Source organism: Nipponia nippon, unplaced genomic scaffold (assembly GCF_047370975.1).
Source record: "Nipponia nippon isolate SJK-2023a ecotype South Korea unplaced genomic scaffold, ASM4737097v1 scaffold_5, whole genome shotgun sequence".
In the NCBI taxonomy this organism is placed as follows: domain Eukaryota; kingdom Metazoa; phylum Chordata; class Aves; order Pelecaniformes; family Threskiornithidae; genus Nipponia; species Nipponia nippon.
In genome coordinates this window covers 65746625-65767443 of record NW_028262369.1, presented here as the reverse complement: position 1 = coordinate 65767443, position 20819 = coordinate 65746625, and the positions used below count along the sequence as shown (strand labels likewise).

General features: G+C 37.2%; 1 protein-coding gene across 5 annotated transcripts in view; it reads right to left on the bottom strand.

Annotated features, from left to right (window-relative positions):
• Positions 1-782: 782 nt before the first annotated feature.
• PMS1 (PMS1 homolog 1, mismatch repair system component) overlaps positions 783-20819 on the bottom strand; it is a 49898-nt gene continuing 29861 nt past the window's right edge. For all 5 annotated transcript variants that reach the window (XM_087730208.1, XM_087730209.1, XM_087730207.1 and 2 more), the window contains 5 exons: positions 19015-19910; positions 13305-13760; positions 12619-12749; positions 3894-4054; positions 783-1166 (listed from right to left, as the gene is read on the bottom strand). In XM_087730208.1, the coding sequence (XP_087586334.1) occupies positions 975-1166; positions 3894-4054; positions 12619-12749; positions 13305-13760; positions 19015-19910 (1836 nt within the window). In that variant the 3' untranslated portion in view covers positions 783-974. The remainder of the gene's footprint in view (positions 1167-3893; positions 4055-12618; positions 12750-13304; positions 13761-19014; positions 19911-20819) is intronic.

Here is a 20819-nt window from a genome sequence, read left to right as displayed (position 1 = left end):
GACAACAGAACAATGGGGGATGGACAGGAATTTTCAGGTGATCTTTCTTCAAACTTTTAAAACACACTCTTCCAGAGACATTGTATCTGCTATGCACTGAAGGCATAATCAGGTAGCTGCATGGAAGTAGGGTACTACTTGAAATAGAGGAGTGAACATTACATTCTGGTAGAAAGAGAATGAACAAGTTTACCAGAATCAGTAGCTCTCTATATAGCAGACTTTGCCCTAGCTATGCCACATTCTCCTTGAGTGAGGACAGCTTATGTTTTTCCCATCCCTGAACAGTTTGAGTATAGCACTGCACCAACACACATGTATTACCATCTGCTTTCAGTGCTCACCTGTGCTCCTGTGACTCTGATCCTTTCAAGTCATTGGCCAGTTTTTTGTTGATCTAAAGTTTTAAGAGTGTACTTTTAAAACTCACACTTTTGTAAATGTGTAAAAAAGCTGTTTGGAGACTGGACACAAGGACTTCCATAGTCATTTACGCAAGCTAACAATTTCCAAATAGAAATACACCACCATAAAAGTGTAACTATAATAACTGCATATGGCAATGCCGCATTTAAACACCTACAGTTATCTGGCATTCCTTCGAAAATTAATATCTTTAGTACAATAAACTTTGCCAGGCTCTGTTGAAAGCAACTTCTAACCACTTCCCATCTAAAAAATTTTGACATACTGATATTCTCTAAACCTGCAGCAATAAGAAAAGCATCAAACCAGTTGAGAACATTTCTTTAATAAAGTCTTAAAAAAAAAAAAAATAGTGATGAGTTATTTCTCTGAAATATTTATTTCCAGTTTTCAAGTAGCATTTGAATTTAAATAAAAAAAGTCTCTAGGAGGTGAATATATAATAATGAAAAGTCATTATACGAAAGCTTTGCACAAAACATACTGAAATGACAGGGTAATGATCAAAATTAAGCAAGAGAAATATGATCCCTAACAAAATGTTCTATTTACTGAGTAATTTCCATGGACTTGTGCTTGTCAACTTCTGGAATATCTGTTAAGTGATGAAAAAAAGGACGACCATGAACACAGCCTTTATTTTCCTTTCCAAGCTGTTGCTTCATCCTGTAAATTGTGTTTTGTACATCTTCTTTTGACAAATGTAAGGGCAGCTGCCGAGCTAAACGTACTGCTTCTCCCTGTGGAAAAGAAAAACAAAAACAAAACCCCAATAGTTTTAGAATACTACTTTTTTAACACAGTAATCTGGGGCTACCAGAAAGCAGGAATTAAGCACTCATTGTTCAAAGGTCACTTGTCTGCTGATAAATATTCCGAATCCCAGGAACCCAAAGGTAACTCTAAACATATCTTACTCGTCATTTCACGACACTTCTACAATGGAGTCACACACTGTCAGTCTCCTGGTCATGTTTGCACTCTTTTTCTTTTGGGGTCCACTTTTGCAAGATGCTTTGTGTTTCTGATTTCCTGTTAGCACCAGTATCAGCTGAAGATGTTTACCAGTTCACAAGACACATTCTACACCACAAACTTTAGAACTAACATAAATGAAGTCAGTCAGCTAAACAAAGTTTTAAATAAACTACAGTGAAATTTTAGATTAATGTTGTATTAACTATTGTCTAATGCATCCAGTTATCTCATAATACTAGAAAGCAGAAGTGACTGCTAAACACAATTTCTGAAGCGCTCATCCTCAAAGAATCAAGCAACTTCAAAAAGAAGTTGTCAGATTTTTTTGTTTCCTCCTCCAAGATGGGCCTTCCTGCCATTGCCTTCTCTTTTGTACTTTAGGAATATTGCCTAGACAGAAATGGATGTGGTATACAATCTCCCTTCACATCGTACAAACCTGAAGCAGTGGTCATAACGTTTTAATCTGAATCTTCTCATTTTGTTTGCCTGGGATTTACTCCTACTCTTCCAAGTGGAAAAAAGATCACTGTGGACTATTCTCTACCTAGGAAGGCTGCTTCTTTAACCATTACTCTATTCTTTCTTTTGGGTCTACCAAAAGACAGCAAAAGCTGCAGACATGCTGCCTGCTCAAACATGAAACTTAAGATAAAAGTTGCAATTCTGCACATGACAGTGAGTGGTGTTTCCAGTGTTTACCCCCCAAAATGGTCAAAAAAACTCAGTGCTTATTTTTATAGGGTTTTTTTTTCCATGATGGCAAGCCATATACTTCCTAGTCAATATGTATTTGTCAGCTACTGTTACTGCTGCACATGTATCTTCTTTCTAACCGTTCCTCACAGGATCAGCATTGCTCTTAATAAGCCTTCCTTTGATGATCTCTTGATATATACTTATATGTATGTGTGTGTGCTTATCTATATATGTAACTGTATATGGATATGTACACACACAGAGGTTTGTATGTCTCTCTCTCTCTCCCACTCTCTCTCTCTAAACCAACTCCATCCCACTCAATCTGCCTGATGGGTATTTGTAAGTAGACCAAATAAAGCTTCCACCTCCAAACCAAGTTACAAACCATTCCTGTCTCAAGACTTAACTCATCCCTTCTTTAAGCTTCTTTCATGAATGCGTAAGAATGGTTCGGTAGTACACAACAGAATCAGTTGCTCTAAAGGCAGCTGTAAACTTACTGCCCCAAAAAGACAGGGAAAGATTTGTATAATAAATGTTTAAAAGATAAAACACACATTCTGTGTAAATGCCTAGGTCCCATTTTGAAGTAGTCCAATTCAGGAAAGCATGTTGGCAAATGCTTAAGAGACTTAACATATATTTTGGTAACCTTTCTGAACAGAGATCTTAAGAACTGGGATTAAAGATAGCATTAGTGAAACATCTAGACAAGAAGTGATAGAAAACTACTATTATTAGTTACTTCAGCTTTAACTAGTACCACATATATTAGTTGTTTCTGAAACTTCATGCCCATTATTGTCTCTGGATAGATGATTTTATCTATTTGCATATCAAATATTAAAAAGAGTCATTCCAGTTCCAACTGTTGCATAATAACTTCTGTAAGAAAACAGATTAAAGACTCTTTTACTCAAGTACTGTATTTCTGGCAACTAATAATGCTGGCTGCTTGTGAAGAACACATGGTTTCCTCTCTGTCAGTGTACTGCAGAACTTAGTTACTATTGCACTGAATGATGTGGACTTACAAGACTCTCTTGGTTGTCAGTATGTGCTTCCTTTAACTGCAGAAGTTATTGATGTTAACTAAATACAAGCATTTGCAGAGGCACATGGGGGTCACTGTATGTGGGACTTCATTTTTCACTTCCATGTCTTAATTCCAGTGACAGCTTGCTTTTCTGGCAAAAAAAGTTTCCAGTTTTTATCTCTGCCCCTTCTTTGAATGAATCATAGGAATTTTTCTTCTTGAAGTGGAAATGGCGCACTTTCTGATTTTCACGATGTACATCTCATTGAGGTTTATATGAGAATTAAGCTTCAATTAACACCTATGTTTCATAAGCTATTACCTTAAATCATTTTATAACTTCTTCATAGATTTATTTAAAAAGGAGTTAAATCTTGATGACTGTTCTGGATTCGACTGCCTTCTAGACTTTGTAAAGCACTTTTATGGCAGTTTTGTATTCTAATATGGAAAAATGCCTTTCTAGTCTGAAAACTGCCTATATAGAAATACTTTGTGAACATCAGCTTTCGGCATGCATTATATCACATTGGATGACTGTTTTTGGATATATCTGATGGAAGTATTTTGGTAAGCAATGCAGAACCCATATACCTCAGAGAGGATATGACATTCTCCTTTTCAAAAGTAACTTCTGTTTAGAACAGTACTACATTAATTAAAACAAAAAGCTGAAGAAAGATTTTCAAGCTGTTTAAGGATTTACTATAAGCTTAGCTGGCCAATACTTAAAAGCAAACTTCTGTCTTACCTCCAAGTAATTGATCACTTTGAGAGGCCTACATTCATATACTTCCTTTGCATTTTCATTAACTACTGCATTCAGAACTTCTTTCAAATCAGAAATACCATAATATGGCAGACAATTTGCCATCCCTTCTATTTCCAGATGACTTTCTGTAGCTGAAGCACCTGAAAATACAAACCCAAACCAGTAATTTATACACAGCTTTGATTTATATTCTGGAGCAATTCAGAGAAAGTTAAACTGATGTAAAATCACTTAGTAAATTAGTCTCACAAATTCAATACAATTAGGAAACTGGTTTTGCTCCTCCCTTGGAGTGAAAAGCATTTATTCGTCCAGTGTTTCATTATGGTGATGTGTGCCTATTCCCATCATAAATGTCTCAGCTTATTTTAATTCAAATCCTAGCTGGCACTGTTTAAATGCTTAAAACATTTTGCAGCATTCCCGGTCTTCAGCATAGCTTTAATTAAAGCTTCTATGGCTTTAATTAAACATACATGAAATGAAAGTAGAAGCTAGTAATAAAACACAATTTAGTTTGAAAAAAATTATAACACAGTGTTGGCACTACTTCCTATGGAATTGGTTTAAACATCTGTAGAGTTCAAATGTTATTGTAACAAATTCAGCTTCTACTGGAATAAAAACCAGTTTTTCTCCTACCACAGCAGAGGAAGAACTCAAGCCCCTATAACTAAAGGCTCTGTGACAGCATTCATACTATCATTCATATATCACTGCTGCAGCACGTACCACCCTGAATAGGAATGATTAATAAAACATTTAAACAACCTTCCCAACAAAGTATCTATTCAATCTCTGAGGTGTAAGAGATTTCACTTCTTATTCACGCTGCTTGCAAAAAATCTGAATGAAGTTACTACTGCACAGCTAACTTTTCTTCCACTCCCAGTCAGAAGCAAGCTCTCTAGGGGTCAGGCTCACATATTCTCCTGCAGTCCTTCAGAACTCCTCCTCTCATTCACGTTGGGTACACAGAAATCTCAACCCAACCCACATGGCTACCTTTCCTTTTCCTCCACTACAAGTCTAAGAAGTAAGGAGCTTCACAAGGAGAGCATGGAAGAATACAATTCATAATGAAAATAAAGCCACTCTCATGTAATGGCCCCAGGTAGAACAGGTTACATTCATCCTGAGTCACAAATGGTTTTTGCAAAGTCAAAAAAGCTGGAGACAAATACATTGCTACAAAGTGGATCAAACTAACAAACTGTGATAAGGGATCATTCATGTTCCTAATCCAAACAACAATATGAATGATTTCAGAAGTGAGAGAAAATATACATGCAATGTAAGTCGCCACAATGTACTTTCATTAGCTAGTAGAATGAGACTGTTACCCATGACGAGGCACTGTTTATTTGACAGTCATTAAATAAGAGCATAGATGAACAGGAGGACTGTGCAGGTTGAAAATTTTTCTAAATACGTGTCACCAGGTAAATAATGCTGTTGGACCTTTTTAAGCTTCATGGCAAGAGATAATTTGACCAGAGTGGGAATTTGATAAGGAACAACCCCCCCCCCCCCCAAATCACATAACCTCCTTCCAGCTACATATTTAACACTGCTTTAAATTTGAAACTTTATTTCCTTTTTCACCCAGCATTGCTTTCCTTCTCTTTTTCAAGCTGTCTTTCCCTAATCATGGCCAGCAAAAACAGACATATTTTTTATGTACTGCTGTAAGCCTGTGATCAGATTCAGCTTAAAGCAAAATGTTAAACTATCTGAAAGTTTGCCAGTTATTAAAGGTGAGGTAAGGTGATGTACTATGCCAATATTTCCCCATGGGGAAGGGTGGCAGTAGGAGACAAGAGCAAAAAATAAAGTCTGTTTTTAATCTCCTTCAGCTCTTTCCTCTTCATTTTTATCCCAATTTTGCTTTAATGAAAGACTAGATTTGAGTAACTGTTCCAGACCATTTGATTATGCCGCTTTCTCCCTAAAATGAGAACTTAGACTATTTGACAACCTTTCAATAATTAACTCTCTGTATGCTACCAAAGACAGGACACAAAATTTTGTTAATTTTCAAGTCTTAAGATTTTCAGTTTAAAATCTTGTATTTCCAGTGCTTCCTCTTAAAATTTCATGACAGTGAAGTCCTGTATTTGCCAAACTTTTTTGCCAATCCAGTAAACCAATCATACATGCTTGCTAATGAGACTGCTAATACTCAATACTCTCCAGTTTTACCAAAAGCGATTTTCCTGTCTGCAAATTTTGACAGCCAGATTTGACTTCACCATACCGCTCATTAATTTGAAAGTCAAAGGGGGCTTTAAAGATTCTAACATAAGAACAAACAATACAAATCCTGGCTAAGAGAAGTTTTCTTTGGTATTTGTGTGTTGCTCTCCTTTTCTGTTTACATACGTTAGACTGCAAAGTAGCCCATTGCATGCTGATTAACATATATTTATCTGCAAGTCTTTGCAGGAATTCCGATATTGGCAACATTTGATGATATAAGCAGATGTCCGAATCTCAGTGTACTTGTAAATTTTTTATAAAATATATGTTAAGATTTTTGAGTACTCAAACAGCAGTCTTCAAGCAGTTTCCATGGTAGTTTCTATGAAAATGCTTTGCAACTTCCAAGGAAAATATTTCCGTGAACAAATAAACTAGCTTTCAATTGACTAAAAATGTGGATTTCTCATTGCTACAAATTTCCCATTTCTCCTTCCAAACAAAGCATTCACAATCATCTTTGGATAATTCCTTCTTGATAGCCAGGAAAAACCGTTCTCTTCCAGCTGCCACCTAGATTAGGTGACACTATAGACTATCTATCTTCCAGTCTATGGCCAAAATCAAACTGAAATAAAGTAGCAGCATGATTTTCCACTGATCAATTACAAGAGCTGAGGCAGCTTATACTACCAAGGAAGACAGGTTATTTACCTTTTACTGCTCTTTGAGGCCTTGGAAGCACGTTCTTTGTATATACATATGTTGGGTACACATATTGTATCAGGCAGACAATTCTACCCTAAAAGCCTGCCTTGGAGCATGGCCCAATTGTTACAAAAACAGATAAGATGTGTTCCTTGCTCTCAGTTCCTTTCCAGCCAAGAATTCACATCTCTCTTTAGGACTTTCACAAAGGCAAACAGACCGATGTGCAGTGAAGGTACATATAACAAACACATCTTAAGAAGAACTGGACAGAAAGTAATCCATCTTACTTCTTGAAATGCTTCTCTGTATGTAGGGGTCATTGCAAGCTATACCCAGCAAACAAATGCCTGGCAGATCCCAGAATACTGAGTTAAGTAAAAGCAAACAGACTGCTCTCCCAAAGGTAGCATCACTTGAAGCCTCAGTAAGGCCAGAACATGAGGGGGCAGGAGGGCAGTGGAAGACAGACTGGAGCTCAGCGTCACAGCTTTGCAAATCACAACAACTGGCACGTTCCACAAAGAAACCATTGATTTTGCCTGACATACTTACAGCAAGAAGCTTTTTCCGAGCTATTTCACAACATGTTTTTCACTGTCAGCTATCCAGAGAAAAAATCTAATTGAAAACCCCTTAAACTGCTGAGCAATCAATATAAAGAGAAACAAGGAGAGATGACAAAATATCTTAGTCTACCAAAACAAGAAGATAGGGCATGTCCAAGATCTAGGATACTTGGAACAACTTTGGCTGCAGTCATACAGAGTCTTCAAACAATATGGAGCAAAGGTAAATTACATTCCTGTCTTAAAACAAGAGAGCATTCAAAGGACAGACTTATTTTCCAATGAAACAATAGGCAAGTAAAGCCTGAAACTCTCACGCTCATGTAAAAGTAACCATCCAAAGGCTTCATTTGTGAAAAAGGAAAACATTGCCAGAAGTTCAAATAGTTTTCCTACCAAAATGACAGAACAAGAACAAAACTCCATGTGGAACTGAGTCCTTGTTAGCAAGAAAAGGCCTTTCAAAAACCTACTAGGAGTAGTGCATCTGGTGTCACATGGTGCCTTGGGGTTCAGAGCAAGGCATGTCCATGCTATGCCTGTGAGAAAGACTCCCAGCAGGTTATTAGAGTAACTAAAGTTCAGACTAGCTAAAAGGTCTTTGCCATTAAAGAGTATAGTTGTATTTCTAAGAATTCCAAGAACTTCAAGGGAATAAGATTCAATTTCCGAGTATTAATCCCAAGACCTGCTAAATTTAGTGCAAGACTAATGATTTTTTTTTATCCTGAGATAAGTTGTCCCTTCCAGACAAGTCATCCAAATAAGGAAAAACCAATACCGCATGTTGGTTTGTTTTTTTTTTCAAGTAAGAAACTATCAGAATCAAAATCTTTATGAAAAGTTCCTCTGTGCCATAAGTTGCCAAAAGGCAGGAATTTAAACTGCAAAGAAGCATCTTTAACAAAGACCAGTTGAGATGCAAGCCCAACACAACAAGGGAATTACCAAAGTCACCTTCCAAATTAAGGCAGCTGTTCAGATTTTCTTGTTATTAAATAAACAGTCAGTCCTGTAAAACACCCCCCACACCAACAGGAAATAAGGAATGAATCTATGGTCCTATATTCAAGTCATTATACTCACCCAGGGAACAGTCCTAGTGAGGTGCTCAATACCAAAGCAAGAGGTCTTGCGTTCCAAATTAGTATCTGAGTATTATGAGTAGACTTAATATATGATAATGGACAGCAATACTCAGGGTCCTTCTCTTCTCCTTTGGCGGAATATGTATGGAGATTTAAACAAATAAGCAATGCAACCTATTAGACTGACAGTCCTCTTCAGAGATCATAGAATCATAGAATCATTAAGGTCGGAAAAGACCCTTAAGAACATCGAGTCCAACCGTTAACCTAGCACTGCCAAGTTCACCACTAAACCATGTCCTCGAGCACCACATCTACCTGTCTTTTAAATACCTCCAGGGATGGAGACTCAACTACTTCCCTGGGCAGCCCTTTCCAGTGCCTGACTACCCTTTCACTGAAGAATTTTTTCCTAATATCCAACCTAAACTTCCCCTGGTGCAGCTTGAGGCTGTTTCCTCTCATCCTATCACTCGTTACTAGGGAGAAGAGACTGACCGCCACACCTCTCCACAGCCTCCATTCAGGTAGTTGTAGAGAGCGGTAAGGTCTCCCCTCAGCCTCCTCTTCTCCAGGCTAAACAACCCCAGTTCCCTCAGCCGCTCCCCATAAGCCTTGTTCTCTAGACCCTTCACCAACTTCGTTGCCCTTCTCTGGACACGCTCCAGCACCTCAATGTCCTTCTTGTAGTGAGGGGCCCAAAACTGAACACAGTATTCAAGGTGCGGCCTCACCAGTGCCGAGTACAAGGGCACTATCACCTCCCTGGTCCTGCTGGCCACACTATTCCTGATACAAGCCAGGATGCCATTGGCCTTCTTGGCCACCTGAGCACACTGCTGGCTCACGTTCAGGCAGCTGTCAACCAACACCCCCAGGTCCTTTTCAGCCAGGCAGCTCTCCAGCCACTCCTCCCCCAGCCTGTAGTGTTGCATGGGGTTGTTGTGACCAAAGGCACTGAGCCTTGTTGAATCTCTTACAGTTGTCCCCAGCCCAACGATCCAGATCAGCATGGGTCAAGGAAAGCCTCTGTTTCTGCGGCCAAAACTGTCAAACATGGATTTGGAGCAGCTAAGTTTCCTTTGTTCTTGTTTTGGAAGGTATCTTAGAGCTACTGATGGCATCACAGACTTATCCACATGGATCGACAGAAAGGCTTGTTATTTTGTGAGAAGAAATTACCAGAAATTCAAATTCGAAGCTAAAGAAACAGAACCTTTGCTTGTGAAATAAAAGAGGATGTCTCTGTCAGAAAAAAGAAATTTTCTATTACAGAAGATAAAATTCTTAACCCAGAATGAAAAAGGAAGCCATGCATTAGTGGCTATTAATAAGAAATCAACCAGCAGTTAGAAAGGGACATCTAATATGACCATGTCAGGGTTGAAGTCCCAAAGGAAAGTACAGACCTTCAAATATACTACAGTGGACCTTGACAGCAAGAAAGAGTTAATAGTTCAGTTGAGAAACAGCAAATACTAGGACTGATCCAATTCACCCAAAAAGTTGGGAAAAAATGAGTTATAAAGGTACGTGCACAGAGAATGGGGTTCAGGTGTGCTCCTATGGATGCTGCTAAGGTGAAACTCTCCAGCTACTGTAGGTTAAGTGCACATTTGCATTCTGGACACCTCTCCACAGCAAGCTGTGACTTTATCATCCACCATGCAAAGTGGCAACCCCTGTTCCAAAAAATTAACAATATATCCTGAAGAAACAAAACTTTCTGAGGCAACTTCTAGTTCAACAACATCTGAATAATCCCCTTTCAGGCCGTGTCTGAGTTTCAAAACATCACAAAACCAGACACTGAATTCAGACAGTGAACAAAAAAAATGCTTCTATAAGGATAGTGAGGAATGTTTTATGAGATGAACTTGTTTTCTCAAAGTTGAAAAATCCTATAGAATACTCAGGTGTAAAGTGGGAGAAATCACTCCTGGTCTGCAAGTCACCTTCCATAAAGATTATACAACAAGAATCTATAATTTAATTTAAAGAACCTCAAACTGCATAGTGAAATTCCCAGAGAAGGACACATAAGAAGTGTTAATAATTAATACCTGTGTTTCTAGAAATCAGCTTTAATAAGTATTTATAGAAGATAGTAGCATATTTGTAGAAGACAGCATATTTCAGGGATGAGTTTAAGAAAAAAAGAACACGGAGGGACTGATGAAGTATTAAGTAAAAATCCTTGGGTCAGCTGGAAAAAAGGCTGGGAGAAATTCCATTTGTTTGCTGGTATTTCTACCTTCATCTGCAATGGTATGCTCTTTTAATAACAGAGGCTATAACTGCCATAATGTCATCAGCAGAAGCTTATAAATATGACTGACAAGCCTCAGATGTTATTAACGTTTCATTCAAGTAGTTAAAATAGAAGACTGGGACAAAAAACTGAATTAGATTCCCATTCTTCATATGGGCTAGCCCTATGGTACTGATCAAGTCCACAACCATGGTTCATCGACCTGTACAGTGCATATAAAACACTTTTACTTCCACTAACTGTAAAGCAAATGAGAACAGTTTCCTCACAAGATTTCATTTCCTTAATTTTACATACTTAGGAACACAGCACTGGAAGACGGTTACTACTTCCCAGTTACTGTGCCGAGTCCCTTGCTGTTATATTGTACAATTGTGCTCTTAAACTAATCAAGCTATCTTAAAACTCATTTCCCATCTCCAGTACCACAAGATCGGTCAACAACTCTCCTCCGTTGTTGCCTAGAAACTGTCTTCAGATTTTCACATTCAATTTATTCACATCCAGTTTACATTAACTAGATTTTGAGCAAACTTACAATATCAGGAGGTGAGAAAAAAAAAAAAAATGGAAAAGGTATGTGAGCAAAAAGGCCAAGCAACAATCCCTTTCTCCCATATTTGTCTAGAGACATATCATAGACCTCCTCAGCTTTTGATTTCCTAGACTGAATAAACCTTTTAAGAGCTGCCTCTTACAATACACACTTTATTCCCCTAATCATTCAATCTAAGATTATTACCATGAACATCTCTTCTACAAAGTTTTTGCTATTTATGTAGGGATTTAGCCAGTCAGAAAGAAGTTTCCTTGGTTTTGCTGTGCATGATTCAGTAAAGAAAAGAGCTTAGGCTCTTTTCTTCCCAAGAGCCAGCCTCTGAGTGAAGGAGTTGCTCTACATCCCTTTTTTGTACCTACCCTTAAAAGATCCCATATGTTACAGTAGATCTGTCATCACTGTACATATGTGGGGATCTGTAACACATGAGGCTATAGCATTTCTAACAGCTCTTATAGTGAATCTTTTCTCTGAGCTGTCAGCTAGGTACTACCCCCAAAGACGTTTGCTTTTCTTGGAATTCTGCTAGAGAAATCCTGATCTGCAGAACCGACCCTGGGTCGGTTGCCCCTCAGTTTCCAACAGCATCCCTATAAATCGTTCTTCAGAAAAACTTATAAACATTTGATCTCTCTTGCTAAGGTAAAAGGATGTTATAGGAAACAGATTTATTCTGTGATCAATGTACAGGCATTGAGAAGTAGGCTGTCTCAAAAAAAAAAGATCAGATCAAACTCTATCAAAAGGTGTGATGGTGATCCCGTCACCCTCTCTTTACTGTCCCCTTAGGCCTCTGCGTTACAATTCTGATGTGAAAGTAAGTCAATAACCAGATGCAGCTTCATATTGGACCTCCTCAACTGCTCAACAGCAGAGGAGTAGTCAGCTAAAGCACATGCAGAAGCTTCTGCAAGTAAGTACCACCTTGGAAGAAGCTGCCAGGACTAAGGAATTCTCATCAGTTTAATGTAAATTTCATCAGAATGGCAATTAAGGATATCGACATCCAGCATTTTGAGAAAAGAAAAAGAAATAAAAATAAAAGTCAGGAAAACGTGGATTTCAGAGCATTCTTTGAAATGCTATTAAAGTTTTCTGTTCAGTTATCAGTTTCCATTACTCAATGTTCTATGGAGAAGACTACATTCTTTGCCAAGTAATAAAATCTCAATGTTAAGGAAAGCAGGATGTTAGTGCTTTAAATGATAAGGCGATGTAGAATAGCATGATCTACATTAACAATCATTTAAATCATTAAATCAGAAGAAACAAGCCCCAATACGACTAAAAGATTTTAAAACCATCGTACCTTCTATCACTTTTATCTGGAATCCATTTGCTACAAGCCTTGGATCTGACAAATAACCTGATCCATTGAAACTCTGGTAATCCTTCTGCATTTTATAAAGAGCAGCCATATACTGAAATCCACCAATAAGACTGGAAAAAAAAATATCCCCAAAGTGTTAAAAACCAAAATCCTTAATGTGAAAATTAGAACTGTGAGAAAAATACAGAATAAAGTAGTAAGTGATGAGGAGTGATCAAGATTTTTAAGCGTTCTGAAAAAGCAATTTGTTTAAAGAAACAAAATCACAACTATTCACATATCTTAAAGAGTGACCAAGTTTAGGCACATAATAATAATTACATCAGCCATTAAATAATAATTACATCAGCCATTATCTAACCTATGGAGGAAACGTAGCTAGAGTGAAGTTGTGAAAACGTGGAGCATTTAATTTTCCTCTGGGGGAAGAAATTTGTCTTCACTGCATTACCAATGAAACTGGTCAAAATTCATACTTCTTTCAACCAGGCCTGCTCATTACTATAAGGTAAAAGTATACAAAAAATTAAAATCTGTTCTTACAGATAAACGAATGTACAAATAATCACAGAATTAACAAACAGGGCCTTACCAGAATTTACTGTAAATAATTATGAAATGATAACTTGAAATAACATACAAATTTTTGCTCAATTGTACTATACCTGTCCGTTAACACAATTGGCTTGTCCAGTTTCTCTACTGGAAGCTTATGATTCATCAGTAATCTTTTATGCAGTAAGGCTTCTTCCAATCTATATGGATTCAGCAACATTAGCTTTTTTTCAGTAGCAAATATCCAGACATCAGGAAGACTCTGACGACGGATCAGGAAAAGCTCATGTTCATCTGAATAATTTTTCTCATGTCTCTGAAGCTGATGTCTACAGGAACTCAGAGAAAAAGGCACTGTCACAATTTTTGTAGGCTGTTCAGGTTTCCGCTTCTTTTCAGTTTGAGCATGAAATATCTTGTCAAGCTTCTGCTGGTTGGATGGGGAAGTCTTCAGCTTGGGTTTCTGTTTTTCTGCCTCCTTTGTTGGTCGGTGCCCTGTCTGTCCCATAGCTTTCTTGACCTCTCTGTTGTACCGTTCCAGGTCTTTAGCAGCTTTTATTTCATAACTTAAAAAAGAAAACAAACCAGCAGCATAATCAGATTAAAAACCCCAAACCCCAATTCCTAACATATTAAAACAAAAGGTAAGGTAACCATTTCAACAGACAAGAACAACTCCCATAGTTCATTCAAGTAGCCACATCAATATGCTTTTCACTATGACAGATGATGGAAGGACATTGGGGACTGTGCCAGTATTACATTACCCTTTGAAGATGACGAGTTGGAAATTTTCCTTCATCATGACAGCCAGCAAAACCTGAATTACTGAAGGGGGAGGTGTAGACTGCATCATACAGAGAACTACAGCCAGTTGCTTTTGACCTTAGTCCCAAAGACTATGTTTAACCCTAAATCGCAAACACATATATAGTTTTGGAAGGAGTTTTGTCACAGGCACATCCAGCCAATTCACAAAGTCATTTAAGTTTCTAGAGCTCTACAGAATTCAAGGGGAGTCCATGCAGTTAAGTAAGAGTTTGGAGCCTAAATAACTCGGAAGCCTGAGGCTTTACTTAATATAAAGAAGTACTTTTGATTTCAAATCACCTAAAATTAGCCACATAAATAAAAAGCATGAGAATACAGAATAGATACTATTATCACAGAGTTCTGTAACTAAAAAACTTACAGATTTTTCAAAAAGTACTCAATAACAAGCTACTGCTAAATGCTGTCTAAATGGTTAAAACATTACTACATACTAAATCCCTACAACCTGAATGGATTCTTAATGAGTTTACAAATGTCAGGAAGATAGCTAAACTTTTATAGATGCCAGGTTTATACTTGCCTACCGCATATGTATCTTACTTTCTTGAAGGCCAAAGAAGCGATTTGCTGAACTCCCTCTTTTTGCCCTTATTTGATATTCTGAATTCTAGCAGGTAATTCAAACCGGTCCAATCTTCAATAAAAGAAGAAGTCGTACTATCACATGTAAGTATTGGAAAGAAGTATTTTAGCTGGTCGTATTTATTTATTGCTACTTGCTGGAACAGTTTGATTCAATTATGTGTATGCATGCTGGAAAATTAAGGTCAACAAAAGGGTCACCATTTGCAATTAATTATGATGTGCTAGCATTCACATATGGTACCAATATTTAGTTAACTAAAAAAGTCAGCTTAAATAGTTTCTTGCAATAAATCACGTCCTAGAAAATATGGAGTAAATGTTAAGATAAAAAACATCTGCTCCTTTTAAAATTAATGGATGAAATCACTTGAACAGAAATTTTTTTATCCCAAATACATGTATAGCTTTGACCAGATCAATAAATACTTTGTTTTGAATAGACCCAATTGTAATGCAGGAGAATATTTAACTATAAGAGAACTGAGCTTTCAGTCATACATTGATAATCCAAACCAAAAGCACTTCCAAAGAAAGTCCAACTTGCCTGTCATTTTAGGGTACCATCAGAAAAATTCTAGCCTTATAAACCTTGATTGTGAGGGTTTTGCAAATTCATACACATCACTATCAGTGATTTGCTCTGAATCAAACAAAACAGCAGGTTTACAAACTACGATGGAACACCTTTGCCCTTCCAAAAATCTTTCCCTAGAGGCAAGTATAATCAACAAGTGCTAGAAGAACAGTTTTTTCTCTGCTCTGTGAATTAAGACTGTAAATTTAGGATCCTTTCCTGAAGTTCCAAAACATAAAGCCAAGGAAATTTGCAAAACTGGGTGTAAGGAGGGAAGTGGAAGACTAGAATGAAGTCTAATTTCAAAGGCAGCTTTGGTTTAACTAGAAAAATGGATCCACGATTTAGTATTTTCCCCTTGCACCTGAAACCCAAATGAAATATTTAGCGTATAACAAAAACCTTTTAATGTAAGGTCTGTCAGATCTTATAAGACAAATAATCTGAATTTGACTATTTTGAGAAAACTCTGACTGGAAATGGCCACCTGTGTAGATTCATATGTGTCCAGAAGAGAGAGGCATCCCATTCTGAATGTAATATGTCTCAGCATCAGCCTCTTCACATAATGAAACCAAATCCACTCAAACTATCACAAGTAAGTATTATATTCTACTTCTGTGTTTCCTTCCTTTGTGAAGAAGAAAATAAAAAAAAGCTTTTAATTGCCCATTATCAGCTTTTCACAGTCATCTTCTGAAATGCATAGGTTTCACATGGCTAGCACTGTTTCCTAGGACTGGACAACATGGACCTACTATTATCAAGCATTGGAACAGACTGCCCAGGGAAGTGGTTGCATCACCGTCCAGGGAGGTCTTTAAAAGACATGTAGATGTGGTGCTTAGGGACATGGCTTAGTGGTGGACTTGGCAGTGTTAGGTTTACAGTTGGACTCAATGATCTTAGGTCTTTTCCAACCTAAATGATTCTATGATTCTATTATGACTGAACAGATGCTGGGGACAAGCAACAGTATGGAAGGATTGATACCAATTATTAACAACATTATTCATGATTAATATCTGGCAACAGATGAACGGAGCTGGCTAGAGATACAATGGACGGCCAATGACCAGATGGTACCACCAAATAACCTCCATCCAAAGGAAAGAGAACATGTTAAATAAAAGGTTAGAATACAGTAAAAAAGAATTTTTCTGGAATTGCCAAGCAAGCATATTTACCCCGATGTAAAAGAGTTGCAAATAATGCATACACACACACACAAGCCATGAGGTGCATGGAAAGTTTATCAGGCAATAAAAAGCTACCACACATGAGCTAGTTACTACTAGCCACTAGTGACTGTCTATGTGCATGCTCTTACCTGTCAACAGACAGCAGAGGCCATGCTACCTGAAATAATGCTTCTCCCAAGGTACAAATACACTCATGAAGTACACATCACATGTATTCTATACACAGAATTACTGTACAGTGCTGACAAGGTAATTTGTTAGTCCCGTGATAATGTGTATGTAACTCTGAACCTTTCCTACACCTTCAGGATAACTACTGCGGCCACTGTCATGGCACTTGGAGGGATTTCTCCCACTCCTACCTGAGTCCGATATGCAAGAAATATTAAGGCCAGAAATACACACAAGCTGTATTAAGTAAGAGCAGAGTGAGTGCAAGAAATTAAATCCTGGCTTTGCAAAGCAGGGGGATATGCGATGCTGCCAACATGGACATGCATGGAAGCTTTCCTCTTCTATTATAACCTAAAGACCATAACATTTTACATTCCGGTTGAGTAATAAATGCTGGCTTGTTTTGAAAAGGCTATCCTATGTCACTATGAGACATCTGTTGGTTGTACTGCTCCCAAAAGGGATTTAAACTCATTTAGACCTGCTAGAGGAGCCACAGAGAGAAACAGAGATGCTGAAGCCAAGCACACCCATTGTAACAAACGTGTGACTTTATCACAGAAAGATGGAGGACTAGAGCCCAAGAAAAGTGGTGTCTTGTCAGCCAGGTAGCATGAAATTGAAGGTATAGCGTGCTCAGCAGAACTGTGGCACTTTGGCTGCCCTGTTGTATATACATTTGTTGTTACCTCTAGGTGGCCCAATTTATCCAGAGTATCTGGTAGGCAAGACTTACGTTCTCTGCCAGATGTACAACAGTTCTTCTGGATTGTTGCCTTGGAGGAAAAGATGTCTGCATATCTCTTCCTATTTATTATTTTCTGAGGCAATTTTAAAAGATTAAAAGTGGAAAAGAGGTACACCAAAGCTGAAATGTATGGATACAACTAGTGGTAAATTTTTCATTCGCTTCAACATTCACTGGACCATACTGCATTCATTCCTACATATAAGGAAAACTTCATTACCAGAGAGGTCTCCTTCCTGAACTAATACAAAGTTAATCTGTAGGCACACTTTTAAACATAACAGTTGTACCAGGAAAGCAACCATGAAATCTCCAAAGCTAAAGCAGAGCAAATTAAAATTTTCTGAAACAGCTGGCAGAACCTTTTGTTTCATTTCATTAAAAGCATGAATATAATTGGAGTAGATTTCTACTATTACATTAATATTTCTGCTAATGCAGAGATGGACAAAACACTTTCTCACATGTATGGTTTTGTGATCATGGCATGTTGCTTGCTTAGTGAGCTTTAAATTAGGTAAATCAAAGCTAGATAAAAAGTTTTTACTTAACTCTGACATAGTTGGTATTCAGAATAATGCAGATGTTTTCAAACAAAGTCAAGAAGTCAAAGAAAAAACAGATATAGTAACAGAATTCAATAGGTATAGCTTCTCTTTCTTACCATTCGCCTAATCGAATCTCCAATTGGTATTATCTCTATTATGGTAAAAACTATTGAAGAACTATTTCTATTTTCCTTATTTGTGTGATGCCCTACAGTGTTTTACATGTTATAAAAATCATGAAAAAAATATGGCAAGTTTGGTGTTTCTTTTGTTTTTTTAAAGTGTCTTAGAATGCCTCAAAATGTTATTCTAATTCATCTTTTACCATAATATAAGTTCCACATGAAGGACAACATATACCTAATATTTTAACCAATCTAACCCCTGCCCCAAATTAGGCTAAAATATTTCCCTTATTTGCAGATGGATTTCAAAAACTCAGTGACAATTAATTTTAGAAAAATACGGAATTTAGCTATTCAGATTGTAATCTAAAAAGATATCTGGTTTTGATTGAAACAAATTAAAATTCAAACTGTATTATACTCTCTGAACCAGCACTGGAATAGCTGTTTAGGGGAAAAAGAAATTCCTAGTGTCATTTGATTGGGTTTTATAAATACAATTCTGAGGTAGCCTGGGTTGGGATACGTACTAAATTTAGAGAAAAGGAGTTTACCAAATGTTTGAGTACTAAAGATCCTGAAAAAGAATTCTCACTTTGTAGCAATAAAAAAGAACTGTTGGTTGGAAAAAGCTCCGGAGGAACTATATGGTGCCTCTTCCATCACCTTGCTGTTTTCATTGACAGTGCATTGGGAGTGACAGTATACAGGCAGCCCTTAGAAAACAGAAGTTTGTAGTGTTCAAACAGTACATTTTCTTGCCCGTTATCTCTCAATAACAATTCAGCAAAACTGTCCCTACCTAACTGCTGCATGGCGCAGTGGCAAAACAAGTAACTCAAATCAGCAGTGCACATATGCACATAGCAAAAGATGACAACTCACAATATCGATGCTGATCTTCAAAAGCTAAATATCATTTTCTGTTCTATTTTTCATAAATAACTGGGAAGTTACAATTTTTTTAATTCACTACAAGTGACTCATTGATAACTACCAGATTTAGAAGCAAGACAGCCTGAAAACTTACTTTTTTTTTTCCTCTTCATTCAAATTCTTCCACTGCTCTTCAATTTTCAGCAGGATGTCCTCCATGCTGGTCTTTGGATTATCAGTTATCAATTTTGGACGACATTCTTGAGTGAAAAATCCAATTGCAGACTTCGGTTTCCTTATTATTCTACTACTAATTAAGTCATAAGCCGTCACATGTCCGAATTTATCACTTATCACATTTCTTTTCTTTATGCTTTGATTTGAGATTTGTGGATCATTGCTTTGTTCATCAATACGTTCATTTTGCTTATTAATTGTTTCTCCAGCTTCAGGAATCAAAATTTTAACAGGTTCCAGGTTGTCTCCTAGTTGGTTTTTAAATCCACTTCCCATACTCCAACTATCAGCAGAGATTTCAGGTAGGTCTTTAGGGACTAAGGCTTCCTCATTTTTTTCTATTTCATCAATATTATCAGAACTCAAAAGATGCTCATCAGCTTTTTTAGACTTGGGGTCCATGGGAACACTGTTACTTTCAATATCAGTCATATTCTGTCCATTCCGTTCCTTCTCACACAGTAAATTTAAGGAACTGTTTGGAAAGCCATCATTCGCAGAAACCTCTTTTTTGTCCAGGAGACTATGTACATTATCACCACAAAATGTCTGATGATTTAAGCAGATCTCTGTGTTTTTTCCTGCTTGACAGTTTTGCATATCACTGCTGAATGAAAGGAATGAAGTATGAGCATGTAGATCATCGTTTCCAGATGGTTCCATTTCATTAACAACCACATCTGTTTGTTCTGTTCTATGAACAAACATGTCTTCTGAGGTAACATCTGTTTTATTACTTTCACCAGGGACTGCAGCAGGTAGTGGCCCATACAGTGATTTCAACACATTTTCAACAGCAAGTAAGACAGATTCCTGGGGAGAAAAAAAAAAAAAAAGAAAAAACAAAACAAAAAAACAGAACAAAACAGAAAAGTCACACACTCAAGCACACCTGAAAATGTAACTGACAGATATGGAGAATATAGAACCATAAGCAAAGTGATCTTATTCAGAATATTCAGACATGCTCAAAAAGACTCTGAACTGGACACCTTTAGCCTCAAGTATTTTGTGATAGGTATTCTGCTTCACTGGTTTACTCTGATATCACAAAACCAATTAACTGCTTTCTTTATAACATCATAATAACTGCTTAAACCAGTATCAGGTAAAGCTATTCCTACCTAATACGGAGTTAGAAGCTTATAGTCAAGACAGACGCACCAAAAACATCCCATTTCATGTAAGCGTGTTTGGCTTTTATGGTGTATGCTTCCAAGACAGCTTTGCACCAAACGATGGAAAAGGAAAAAAAAAAACAAAAAAACCCAAACACATAAAAGAAAAAACAACCCTTTTTCTAATGCCAAAGGAAAGTTTTAAACTAGATCAAATGTGAGAATGCTGTGTTAATTTTCATACAAGTGACACTTAACAGGTAGTACATTTACAAGATTAACCTAGACAAATACAAAAACTTTCAGTGAAGAAGAGGATTAACATACTGTTGTGACTACCTACATTCACTTTGAACAATCACCTTACCTATGTAGCCTTCTTAATTTCTGTGGCACTGTTTTTCATAGGAAGTGCTAATAAGTGAAAGTGACTTTATGGAAATTTCTCACTATACAGCCTCTAAAACATGGGCATATATGGTCTAAATTTCAGTTCTTGATAGTATGAACAGGATATCCTGAAACTTAAGTGATGTTAACAATAATCTATGCACATAATGGCAAAATATTGCTTTGACTAGAACTCAACTCCCTCCCTCCTACC